Raw genomic sequence first — 12,863 nt, 5'->3', positions numbered from 1 at the left:
CTTATTTTCCTCCATCAAGCTAAGTAGTCCGAGTAATTGCTGAAGTATTTAAGGATAGTAGCGCTCATCATCTCTTCACGTTTCGTTACTACTAGCGCTAGATGGCATGGTACCCAAGGCCTGCTGATTTCTACCTAGTAATCCTGGTGGTTTTGGTGTTTTGTTTGTTTATTATTTATTTTTTTTGATGGGGTGGGGATGGGTAATTTTTTTGTGGTGCGTGCATCTCTGTGGTGGGGTGCTGGTTTTCTGTGTGTTCTGTTAATTTGTTTTTAAACGCTTAATTCATTTTGTGACCTCTTACTTTTCTGCTCTGTGGTTCACTGGTTTCTTTACTGTTGTTGCTTAATGAAACGAGGAAAGGCATTTCCCTCCCAGCTTAGCTCTAGCCAGCAAAATGCTAAGCCTTCTCAAAACCAAGGCTTCACCATCTGTTTGAAGTTCCCGAGGTAGGAGCCTCTGGCCTCATTCTGTTCCTTGGTTTATCTCTAAATACCATCTCCCTCACCTCTGTAATTCTTCACAGGGAAATATTTAGTAGAGTTCAATGCTACAGTAATGAACACCAGTGTAGAGAAAGTTTGTGTCAGAAAACACAGAAATTCAGCGTAGCACCTGCATGATTAATGCGAGATAGGGAAAGAGAATGAGGAATGGAACAGCTGCTCCATAGCTGCTTGGCTTTCTGAACAGTATCTGATCTGCATACTGGAAAGGGTATGGATGCTCTGAAGAAAGGAGTTTTGCAGTCATACGTGGTATATATGCCTGCTTCTCTAGATTTGAGCTGTAGTATTTACCATGTTTTTTTTTTAAATCCCTGTGACATTTTTTGTTTCTAATTTTTGTTAGTACAGTAGTGCTTAATTGCACTACTTTTGCAGAACGAGGAATGACACTACTCCTAAGATGCAAAGGGAGAATTATTCTTTCTTTAAATTTCAAACTTATTAATGTTATGTCAATTGATAGTAATCTTCCACATGATCCATTTCAGTGTATTTCCTCCAGCTTTAAGAGATCAGAAAGCATTATTAAAGTTCCTCAGACCAGTGCGTTCATCCCATGTAGAGGTTTTAAGTATGCATGTATTACAAAAGACTTCAATCATGCTTCTCCGTTTGTAAAATAATGAAGGGATAAAATTTAGTGACTGTATTGTCTAAATGCATAGTACTGATTTTCAGCCAGGATTTGCTTTGTAGATAACTGTGTAAATGAGGTTTGAATGTTAAGTCACTGCAGCTTATCCGCATAATTCGTAATCCTACTCTTTAGATTTAATTCTACCCGGCATCAATATGCATTTTATGAGTTACACTTCGTAAAATGGCACATGGAAACATCTCCTATTCCCTAGTGGTAGTAGCTGAGAGCAAACACAATCAAGAATAAATATACTTGCAGATAATAGTGCTACAGCTTTGCTTTTTATAACGTTATGTAAAAACATGTAGAGTCACATTATACAGGGCAAGGGAAGAGTTTGAAATTAAATACGTATTACTTTTCTGTAAGCATTCATGAGCTGGGTGTGGGTGGGTGAAGTCAATAGCTTACACTGAAGGCTTGTATAAATGGTGTAGGATTTTATGAATGTTAGCCAAGTAAGTGCTTTACTACTTGGTAAATATAATTTCAGTGCTTAAATGAATTTTAATGTATGTGGCATGGGGAGGGGAGTAAGGAGAGGAGCAAAAACCATTCCCAAATAACAATTTGACAACGTAGCTACTGTGTTAGCTGTTCTGATTCCTGGTACATGTTATGTTTTCTCTTGACTCAGCCAGCATTCTGCAACTTATATCTTCATGAGGGAAAAGGTGCACCTTTTGTGAAAATCTTGGCACTTGGAGAGTGATTCTGTTGGTTTGTTTGTAATTTACAAATGCTGATAGAAATGAGCTCAAAAAATACTTGTCCTTAGTAGAGGACAAGTTTGTTCTAGAAGTGCTTCCTAAGCTGAAAATGCCAATCATATGTTTTCTTCAAAGGCCAAGGAACCTGGTACGTACACGCTCAGGCAACTGTGCACTTCAGTGGGAAAAGTACAGTTTGTCCTTCTTCACATTTATCCAATTGTGCAGTATGATGTATATTCTCAGGAGCCCCAGCTAAAAGTGGAACCATTGACTGGTAGGTACAAGTGTTACGCTGCAGTTGTTTCATTAAATTCTGTTATACTCTCATTGGAACTAGACTAACTGTTTTGTCTTGATTTTTTTATTTTATTTTCAGAATTATATTGCTTTACTCTTAGTTCTGAGCTAGCAGTCTGAAATTAAATCTCATTTTTCAAACTATCGATCAAGTATGATGTCAGTGATGGCTAGTTTCTCAACAACTAATTTCAGAACTTGGCTCAAATTTGAACATGTAATGCCACTTAGATATTAGGTTTGATTTGAGTTCCCATGTGGATTAGGAGAACTGAATAGTTAATTTTTTTAATTGACTGAACAGATCGGTTAGTTCTGTGATGCTGCAGCCTCTGGTATTTAAGAAGTACATCGTAAGAATTGGGTTTCTCTGCTGGAGACAATATAAAGTTATTAGAATTAATACTGAATTTCATCCATTGGTTTCATGGATGGCTGAGCATTACTTGTTGTAGACTTTATTTTAGTTTATAAGCTGAAGTTAATAGTGATTTTATTTTCAGGCTATTAACTGAGGCAATTGAGTTAATATGCATTTGCACTATCATCTCAGTTACAGGGGTTGCAATATGTGGTGAGGGAAGGACAGGCATATTGGGGAGATGGGAATTACTGAAATTAGCTACTGATGAAATTTGATAGTTCTGATTCAGATATTTGAGTCTGTGGGTGTGCTGGCATTTTTATCTTGATTATTTAAATGTAGCCTGTGTGTATGACTGGCACCATAGATGCAAAAATATAAAGCTGTTTACAACCTGGAGAACTTTGCAAAAAGCTTAGTACATTCTTTGGGATTGTATCTTTTACTGAATTCTGTGCTGCCATAGCTAAGTGTTATATAAGTCAGCTAATCAAAACCTAGGCCAGACACACAGCATGGAGAAACAGGTGGTTTCAATTTGAGTGACCAAACCCACTCTGTTTTGGATGGCTTAACACTGTATAACACAAAACCCCAAACTTTTAAATTACCCAAAAATGTGTGACAAATTGCTTGGATGTGTTACTAGCAAATGTTACGAGTGCATTGTAACCATCTCCTAATGAGTTCTGGAATCTATTAACAATTTCTGCTTTCTTCTTCAGATAGCCTTTTGGCTGGTATTCCACAGAAGGTGAAATTCACAGTGACTACTGGTCATTACAGCATGAAGAATGGGGATGCTCTGCAACTCAGTAACGCTGATGCCATGCCTATTCTGTACCATCCCGAGAGCAAGGCAGTGATCTATTCCAACACCAGGGGTAAGTGATAAAGTAAAAACCTTTAAATAGCGGAAAATTTAGATACCCTGAAGTAAAGCTTTAAGAACAATTACACTGATTTTCAGTAGGTGTTATTAAGATCGATTATAGTGACTTGCAACTCAGTATTTCAGTGCAGAAAAGTCTTAAACTTCCACCCTCAAAGTAGTACTATGAACTTTTCAGCAAGTATAGCTGGATAACTTTTTCTTTCATAGATGAAATTCAGTAGGCATAGAGAAATAGCTGCATCCTTTATGATTTCCAAATGTGTTGTGGTGAGCTTATACTATGTAGGCTGTGCAGACATCACATTTTTATTGGGAAGTAATCTAAGTTTTTACTTAGTGCTCTGTGTAAACGAAACATTTTCTTTAGCCAGTGTACATTTAAACACACGACATCAAAGGTTTTGTTTTTCTCTCCTGAACTTGGATGCTGTTTTGTCTCCTTGGTTGCTCAAATACAAATAACTTTTACGTGAATGAGGAGAATGGTCTTAAGAGACATAACAAAATTAAGGTGAAAATAGGCTAGACAGATGCACCCTGTGTGTAGTGTTAAACATCCATGATGACTGCTGACTAAGAATACTGATGTGTGTGTTTTCAGTAAATTGTAAGTTTGTTTGAGATAAAAATGGAGTATGAGACTAAGCAGGTGCAGTACTGTGTGAAAACTTAAGTGTGTGTCATACAATAGACTCAGGTAGCTCTTTAGCTAATTGGAAGCTTGTTACCAAACCGTCCTCTTAGTTCTTTCTTGAGCATTGGAAGGGACTGACACACAGAAAGTGGTGGTTACTGTCCTGCAGTTTGAGAAGGATACGGCATTGCAATTGATAAGTTGAGAACAGCAGTGGCATTTAAGATGTGTGGATTATAGTTAATATGAGAAGGGTACTAGGGAGCTACATAACATAGTTTCTCCTTGTTTCTGAAAACATGAAGGTCTTGCTAGGAAATGGTTGTGGTACCATGTATTTTTATTAACAGAAACCAGCCTACAAAGCTAACTTTTCTTAATTACAACTTAAAATGAAAGTCAGGAAGGGATGAATGTCTTAAAATCACTTTTCTCCCCATTCTACACAACTACAGAGAAGATCTCAGAATCTTCATTAAAGATTCAGTCTTCTGAAAAGATTACAAGCATCAGTTTGCCAGTGGCTCCTGCATATCATGTGATCGAATTTGAACTAGAAGTCATGTATTTACCATCAGCCACAGAATCTGCAGTGGAGAGAGAAAATGCTACGAATAAAGAAGTTCACAGAAAAAACAAAGAGAAGCAGAAACAGGACAACTGTATGGCTACTGTTGATCAAAAAGTAAGATGACATTTAGCACTTTCATTATGAAATCTTCTTGATCACAGGGGCATGAACTCCACAAAATATGAGTGGTGGTAGCGGCAGGAAAAACTGCCTGCATTTAACTAACTTTCCCTTATAACATTTAGAATGATTTTTGTATTTACATTATAAATGTAAAGAATATATAAGCAGAAATAGACCCTGTTTACTGTGTGCCCAGCTGTTGCCATTGTTTGTACTCTGAGTTTTAATGTTCTGATAGTCTCAGTTTTTATAGGATGAACGATACTTGTGTCTTCAGGAAAGGTAGCATGGTGGTCTTTAAATCCTCCCTTCTGGCTCATGGAAAAGATATTTCTTCCACTTGCAAATCGTATATCCTTGTATGTGAATAGCAGGGTAAAAAGGAATAGCTACAGACTAGCATTACTAAAACGTAATGTGACAAAAGATACTTTTTTGCCCTCTCCTTCCCTGCATATACAAATATGTTCCTAAAAGTACATGCTTTAGAGTTGGAAGAATGGCAGCCTAACTTCAAGACAAACTCATGAGTTAAGTATGCTGCTTAAAGTTGAAACATACTCATTTAATACATTTTCAAATATTTTAAGCTTATATTTTAATAAAGTACTATAAAGATATTTCACTTATAGTTCTTACAGCAATATAATTAATATTGACCTTTTACCAGATTATTGTATTAAGATGCTATTAATATTGTCTCTGTTCTTTATCTTTTCTTTCTTCTATGCTATATCTATGCTATATATCTACTGAATATATGAGTTTCCACAGGAAAAGCTTCTTCAAGATTTCATACCCTGGTCAGGGAAATAAAAAAAAAAAAAAAAAGCAAGAGACAATTTTTCTCAGATTAGCTCTTAACATGCTGATTTTTTTTAATTTTTTCCCCTTCTGAATGCATTAGATGTAGACACTTGCTGAGCAAAGATTTGTTTTGAAATGAGGAGAAACATCAAATCGTTTTATCAAAGACCATTACAAATAAAAACTTTGTTCCCTTTTTCCTTTAGGTAACCATTGATTGTCCTTGGTCAATTTACTCCACTATTATTGCATTAACATTCTGCATACCTTTTAATGCCAAGCATTCCTTACTGTCAGCTGGCAAACGGTAATGTACTCATTAAATATTTATTGTTTCTTCTTAGAAAACAGAGTTGGAGTTTCATAAGTAATATTTATAGCTGGTCTTTTTTTTTTTAATTGGGCTTCTGTTCTGCACAGCTTTGCACCGAATGTTTGCATATTTTCTCTAGTGCTCTGTCATAACAATTTAATCAGTTTTCAGTTATTTCAGTTGTATGGTTTCAGTTACTCTGGAAATAAGACCAAAAGAAAAACCAAGCTAGCTAAATTCCGTGTAGTTATTTGGTTTTATTTAATAAGACAGAGGGTGTTTTACAGCCTCATTTCTACAGGTTAATAAATACTGAAAAAAGACTGCAAGAAAGAAATATACCTGCATTTATGTTTTTGTATGAACTGTGCACTTCGACAGCAATTTTATGGACAAGTACTCTTTTAAGTGTAAATATTCAAATATGGTAGCAAATTGAACAAACTGACATGTTTTTCAGGAAGTATGTTCAAGTCTGCATACAGAATTTGTCAGAACTCAGTTTCCAGCTTTCAGACAACAGCCTAAAAAATTCTGCTGACTGTACAGATTTGCAGCTGGTACCTCTGAACCCTGATTCTCAACAGGTATGGATTCTCTTCGTTTGTGAGCTTGTGGCAGGAGGGTTAGATGAAACTTCTTGCTAGTAATACTAGTGCTTCTAAACACAGTTTTTCTAGTAAGGCTGATAATTGATGTTTGGTCAGATCTTTGTGGTCGTATAAGTAATTCTGATACTTAAAGTTGCTTTGGGAGGCACTTAGATCTGCCAGATTGAATCACACATCTTAGATCTGTCAGATTGAATTGTAAAAGATAAAATAGATTTTTAGGTAAGTTTTCAGACTAGTCCATTTGCTTCTTACAAAAGCAAATATCTCTTTGAAATTTTTCATCCCTGTATGAACATGGCTAAATTGCTCATTGTTGTTGACTAGGAAAAGGATGTGCAGACGTGCTTAATATCTTTATTAAATATGACTTAAGTAAGTGTGAAAAATACTATATTAGTGTTCCCTCTTGAAACGTTGATTCTGACAGTGAAACATTTCTCTGCTTTTAACAATGCACATATAATTAAAAGATTTCATTAGTAGTTATTTTGGTTGCATATATTTTCTGTTTTACTGTATACTAACCAGGTAACCTTGTTTTTATAATCTGTATTAATGCCAGAACGTACAAATGTGTGTATGTGCATGTGTATTTCCATTTCTTTCCCAGAGAAAGGAAAGAGCTAATACTATAAACAATTTCTCTTGCAGGTCATATATAGTAAGCAATCAATATTCTTTGTATGGGAATTGAAGTGGACAAAAGAGCTCCCTCTCTCCTTGCAGTGCCTGTTTTCAGTCAGCTTTTGTCCAGCTACCTCTGAAAAACAGTCTCTTACCCTGAAGCCGTTCACTTACGAGTTCCAAGTGGAAAATTTTTTTGTAAGTACTTGTAAGTATATCATATGTTAACTGAATATGGTTTCCTAATACACGCAAAGGTAAGTTAAGAAATGTGTAAAGAGAAGTTTTAAAACATAATGATTGATACCTACGTAGAGCCATTGGAAATCTAGATAGTTGAATTGCAAAACTGAAGAGAAGGTAAAACCTTATGGTTACCCCTGACATGGGGGAGGGGGAGAGCAACACTTTTGTGAGTTTCTCTGATCTTGTTCCTTGTTTTGGTTTTATTCTGTGTTTTTGTTTTCCCCTCCCTGGGCTTGTGCCTGGAGAACGTCCCTAGATGACTGAGCTACTTTTTCCCTGGTGCCTTCAGACAGCCATCTCTAAAACAAATAGCCATTTTCAAAGATCTTTGCTATTGTAAGCATCTGAATTGTTTTTGTTTCACTTGAGATGAGCTCCTCTAATGAAATATTTAGGGTTTGCTAGGCCATTATCTTAAATGTTTCTTCTTTTCCCTTGTGGACAAATTTCTTACTCCTTTGATCAGCTAGGAAGCTTAAGCCAGGTATTACTTCCCATTAAAGGAATTCTATCAACGTTATTTAATCTCATCTCTAAATTCACTCTTGTTTTATCCTGTTTGATGTTTGGGTAAAAAGTAGCAAAATGAGAAATCTTTCATTGGGTTAAATCCTTTGGTCTGTTTTTAGTGCTAGTACGTTTTCTACCTGCTTATGACAAACTGGCACCAAGGAACAGAGTATTTGTTTACCTACCAACATATCACTAGCATTTTTGGCACTTTTATCAGCATCCTTCCCTGGATCTTTTTTAAGGGAAATAAATGTGTTAAGCAATGGGTTTTTTTTCCTTATTTTTTTGTTGGTAGAAATTTAATTTTGTAGTAATTTAATTAGTTCTTTGAATAAACACTTTTATTCCGGGGATTATGCTGGTAAAAATGATGGAACAGTTCCTCTCTGTTACTTGGAATTTTGTGTGATGTGTCTAGAAAGTGAAAAGTCAAGAATCAAATAAAAGCTTGCTTCAATTACAAGGTTGGTACACATTTAGGAACATTGAAGGTGTGAAGAGTTAAAACATGGAAGTTTTTACTTGCTGCTGGTATCAAAAATAGTTTGAATCAATTTTACTGAGCAATATAATGGAGTGAATATTATTTATAGCTGAATCTTGCATTAAGGAGATGTAATGGGACATGGATGTTAAATGCAAAGTTAAGTTCATACTGCTTCAGTTGTCCAGTTTTGTTTAAATACATGTAAAATGCCTTTTTTTTCTTGATAACACTATTTTTTTTTCCTTACAGACATTGTACCATGTGAAAACCGAGATTTTTCCACCACTGGGGACAGAGTATTGTAAAACGGGCTCCCTCTGCTCTTTAGAGGTGTCCATCACCCGACTTGTTGACCTCTCAGAGGTTGACAGAGATGAAGCGTTAACAGAATCAGATGGGTATTGCACAACAAAACTTATGTATGAAGGTAAGGATATTTTTCTGAGGTATATTGACAAAATTCTCCAGTAGTTTTGTTTCAATAATGTAATCTGCTAGAGTTTCTATGACATATATTCAGGTTTTGTGGGCATGGCTCCCCTGCGTGAAGCAGTTTTCATTTAATTAGGCTGATTGTTGTGGTTTAACCCTGCTAGGCTGCTGAGTAACACACAGCTGTTTGCTCGCTCCCCCCACAGCGGAATAAGGGAGAGAAACAGAAAGGTAAAAGTGAGAAAGCTCATGTTCTGAGATAAAGACAGTTTAATAGGTAAAGCAAAAGCTTCACACAAGCAAAACAAAATAAGGAATCTGTTCACTATTTGCCATCTGCATAGAGACGTGCAGGAAAGCAGGACTTCATCATGTGTCATGGTTACTTGGGAAGACAAGCGACTTAACTCTGAATATACCCCCCCGTCTTCTTTCTTTCCCCAGCTTTTATTGCTGAGCATGACACCACGTGGCATGTGATATCCCTTGTCAGTCTGGGTCAGCTGTCCTGGCTGTGCCCCTCCCAGCTTCTTTTGTGCCCCCAGCCTCCTCACTAGCAGGGCAGCGTGAGAGGCTGAAGAGTCCTTGACTCTTTCAGAGCACTGCTCACCAACACCTAAAACATTGGTGTGTTATCAACACTACTACAATCACAAATCCAAGAACATAGCACCATGTTAGCTACTATGAAGAAGATTAACAGAGCCAACATCAGGACATTAAGAATATTTTGTTTTCCTCTTTATATTCCACTTGAAGACAAATTAAATGTTTTTCAGACTGGATAGATAGTTGTTTGAGGCCCAACTATGATCCTTTTGGCGTAGGGCTGTTTTCTTACTTTGCACAGCTCTTCACACACACAAGCCTGTGAGTTTTTTAAGGTATTACAAAAATACTGACTTTAAAGTGCTCTAAACTATATTAAGGATTCTCTCTTTTTTTTTTTTTTTTTTCAAAGATGATCTTTGTAGTGTTTTCTCTTTTATTTTTGCAGTTGTTGACAACAGTAGTAACTGGGCGGTCTGTGGAAAAAGTTCTGGAGTGATATCTATGCCTGTAGCAGCTCGAGCAACTCACAAAGTCCACATGGAAGTGATGCCTCTGTTTGCTGGATATCTACCCTTTCCTGATGTCAGATTATTTAAATACCTCCCTCATCATTCTGCTCACTCCATGCAACTTGATGCTGGTAAAGTTATCCTGAATACATGGCTCCTTACAGAAATGGTTCTGCTTCTTCCAGTAAAGAGGAAAGCAAAGAAATGTATTGAGCAAGTAGCCTTAGGTGTTGTTCTTACCTTAATTCACAGTTCTGATTTGAATTTATAAGATGCTGCTCTAACAGGAATTTTTAATTCAGGTTCCAACTGTAATCTTTAAGGAGAAATAAAAAATGCATTCTTTTCTTACTTCCTTTAAATATAATTATGCAAATTAGTTATCAGTTTATAGTCAAGTGAAAATGCATTTGATAATGAAAGCTCAAGATTAGAGGGTTGTCTGTTTACTGCACATCTACTGCATCTTTAGATTTGAAAATTAAACCCAGTTTTTGTAAGGACTAAGTAGGAAATAGAAGTGCTGAAAATGTGTGGCATGTAAACCAGATTAGATCAAGAGTTTAAATTACAGCAGTGACCTTGAGTCTTTGTACTGCTGAGTAGCCCCAGAGCTGTAGTTAGAACTCATTCGTGCAAGCAATTTACCATATGTCAGCAGAGCTCCAGGAACTGCTCATGTGCACTCTTCTAGCCTGTGACAGATGTGAGGTAATGCTACTTAAATTTTCTGTGTAAACCAACATAATTCATACTGTTGAGTCTGCTGCTAACCAAAAGCGTGTAGAGCAGAGAAGTTCAGTAACTTGACATGTGGTAAGTTGACTGTGTGTCTCAGCTCTGGAATAATTTTGAGTTATTTAATCGCTTAATAGAATGAAATTGTGGGGTTTTGTTTTATTTAATCGCTTAATAGAATGAAATTGTGGGTTTTTGTTTTACACAGATAGCTGGATCGAAAATGATAACCTATCTGTGGACAAGAATGTGGATGATCAAGCTGACAGCAGCAGCATAAGAAGCAGAGGCAGCTTGCATTCTGCAGCTAGCGGGGAACACAAAGGTTTGCCAATGCCCCGTCTGCAATCTTTTTCATCTGGTCAGGTCTTCAACTGCAGCACGGGTATGCAAATACTTGTCATTCCCAGCAAGGACGACCATGTTCTGGAAGTCAATATCACGTGACAACTTGGTATGAAAACAAGGAAAAACAAAAACCATTAGAAACTGGATATGAAAGCACTTTAAAGGATTATGACCTGATTAGTCTTTGTTGCAACATTTTAACGCTAAGGAGACCTATGGCACTCAACATTTACCGGCCATGGAAGCACCAGACAATTGTATCAATTTAAATGTACAGTGAAGCTTGTGTCAGCTAGTTTATATTGCCACTTCAGTATGTTTTGTGTAAGCTATTGGGTTTTCTCCCTTCAGTCACATCCTGCATCTCAACACAGGGCAACAAAAACAAAAAATCCAAATATTTGGACCACTTTTTTTTTTTTATTTTTGTCTAGCAGCTGATAGCTTTGTTTCATGCTTCCTACATATTTTAGAATTTAGGGTTGGATGACACAATTATCCAAATCTTGGATTTTTATGTAATTTACAGGTTTTTCCACACGTGCCAGAAGTACAACAAAGCATACCACAACTTGTTCATTGACTTAACAGTTGATATTCTGTTTTGTTTTGTTTTTTTTTCTTTCTTTTTTCTCATTGTTAATTCCTGTCATTGCAATCTTATATTAAACTTCCATCGTTTGCATACTTAAATGCATGGAAGAGCTACTGCTATAAACAATCTTAACTGAACAAAATTCCTTAATTTTTTGAGGCTTTCTCCTTCACAGAGTAGACACTGTGATGTCACATATTATATGATTTTATTTTTTTGGGGGGTGGGAGGTGGGACATCCTCTTGCATAGTTCTTACCAAAGAAAGATACTGATAGAATTTAATAATAAATTATTTGGCTTATTGAGTTCCCAGATTAATTTCTTTTATTAGCATTTCTAAGTGGCTTGGTTTTCTGCCCCAATTTTTAAATTGGGGCAAAAATTTCAGTATGATGTGATACTTGAACAGTCAAACTTTCATCACGAAGGCTTAGTGTAATTATTACTGATCAGAGGCCAGACTTCTGCATTCATGAGGGAAGAAAGAGGTTGGTTTGATATAGGAAAGCTTGCAGATGTAGAATAATTGTGAAGCAAAGTTAAAACATGTAACTTAAAGAATTTCATTATTTATATCTTGAAGTGTAAATACAAAAAGTGTTTAAAAAAGAAAGTGTAATTTTTGTGAATGTTGCAAATTCACCTGTGACTGGAAAAATTACAACTCCTTCTGATGTCCTGCTTCTGATATTGAAACTTGTGCATTTAACGTGAGAATGACCTTTTCTACTTGCAGTTCTATAATGGTGCATTGTGATCAGAATCCACAGAGGAAAACTGTCCCATATCAAATATTTGTCAGTAAAGCGAAACATAAATAATAATAAAGAGGAACTGCTCATAGGCGACTTTTTGTTTGTTCTAAACTCAGGTTCTGCAAAATTATAAAGAGGAAGAAAAAATCCCTCTTTCCAAAAGAAATTGCAATTAAGTTGAAGAATGTATAAGAACCCTGCATTGGCCTATTTTTTTTTTTTTAAATGATGTCTAAATAGATGTATAAGGTAGACCTGCTAGCTGAAAACGTTATTGTTATGCATCTTCTTTCTGTGAAGGAATGCCCTTTCTCTGTGGAAATCATACCCTTTAATTCTGGATAAAACCCAAAGCATCATTTAGTGTGAATGACTGCTGGGATTCTTTGACTGGAAAAGGTAACAAGTTAGTGACTTTGACACTGCAGGTATTATAATTAATTCCATTTTCATGGTTTGCTATTAAAATCATTTTTCACATTGTTCTGTAATATACTGTTAGATTAAACACATTGTACTAAGATTGTTTAATGAAATTGTAAGCGTTACAGTTCTAAATATACATGTTTTAAAAAGAAATCC

At 36.0% G+C, this 12,863-nt stretch overlaps 1 protein-coding gene across 1 annotated transcript in view; it reads left to right on the top strand.

The window, feature by feature from the left end:
• TRAPPC10 (trafficking protein particle complex subunit 10) overlaps positions 1-12,845 on the top strand; it is a 39,756-nt gene extending 26,911 nt beyond the window's left edge. The window contains exons 15-23 of the mRNA XM_082766488.1: positions 1,995-2,136; positions 3,249-3,407; positions 4,508-4,737; positions 5,760-5,860; positions 6,327-6,453; positions 7,132-7,302; positions 8,600-8,777; positions 9,780-9,974; positions 10,790-12,845. Coding sequence (XP_082622614.1) covers positions 1,995-2,136; positions 3,249-3,407; positions 4,508-4,737; positions 5,760-5,860; positions 6,327-6,453; positions 7,132-7,302; positions 8,600-8,777; positions 9,780-9,974; positions 10,790-11,028 — 1,542 coding nt within the window. The 3' untranslated portion in view covers positions 11,029-12,845. The remainder of the gene's footprint in view (positions 1-1,994; positions 2,137-3,248; positions 3,408-4,507; positions 4,738-5,759; positions 5,861-6,326; positions 6,454-7,131; positions 7,303-8,599; positions 8,778-9,779; positions 9,975-10,789) is intronic.
• Positions 12,846-12,863: the final 18 nt, after the last annotated feature.

The sequence above is a fragment of the Aythya marila genome (assembly GCF_965140915.1).
Source record: "Aythya marila genome assembly, chromosome: 1".
Classification (NCBI taxonomy): Eukaryota; Metazoa; Chordata; class Aves; order Anseriformes; family Anatidae; genus Aythya; species Aythya marila.
The sequence above is the reverse complement of the archived record's forward strand: the minus strand, read 5'-3'. Positions and strand labels throughout refer to the sequence as shown.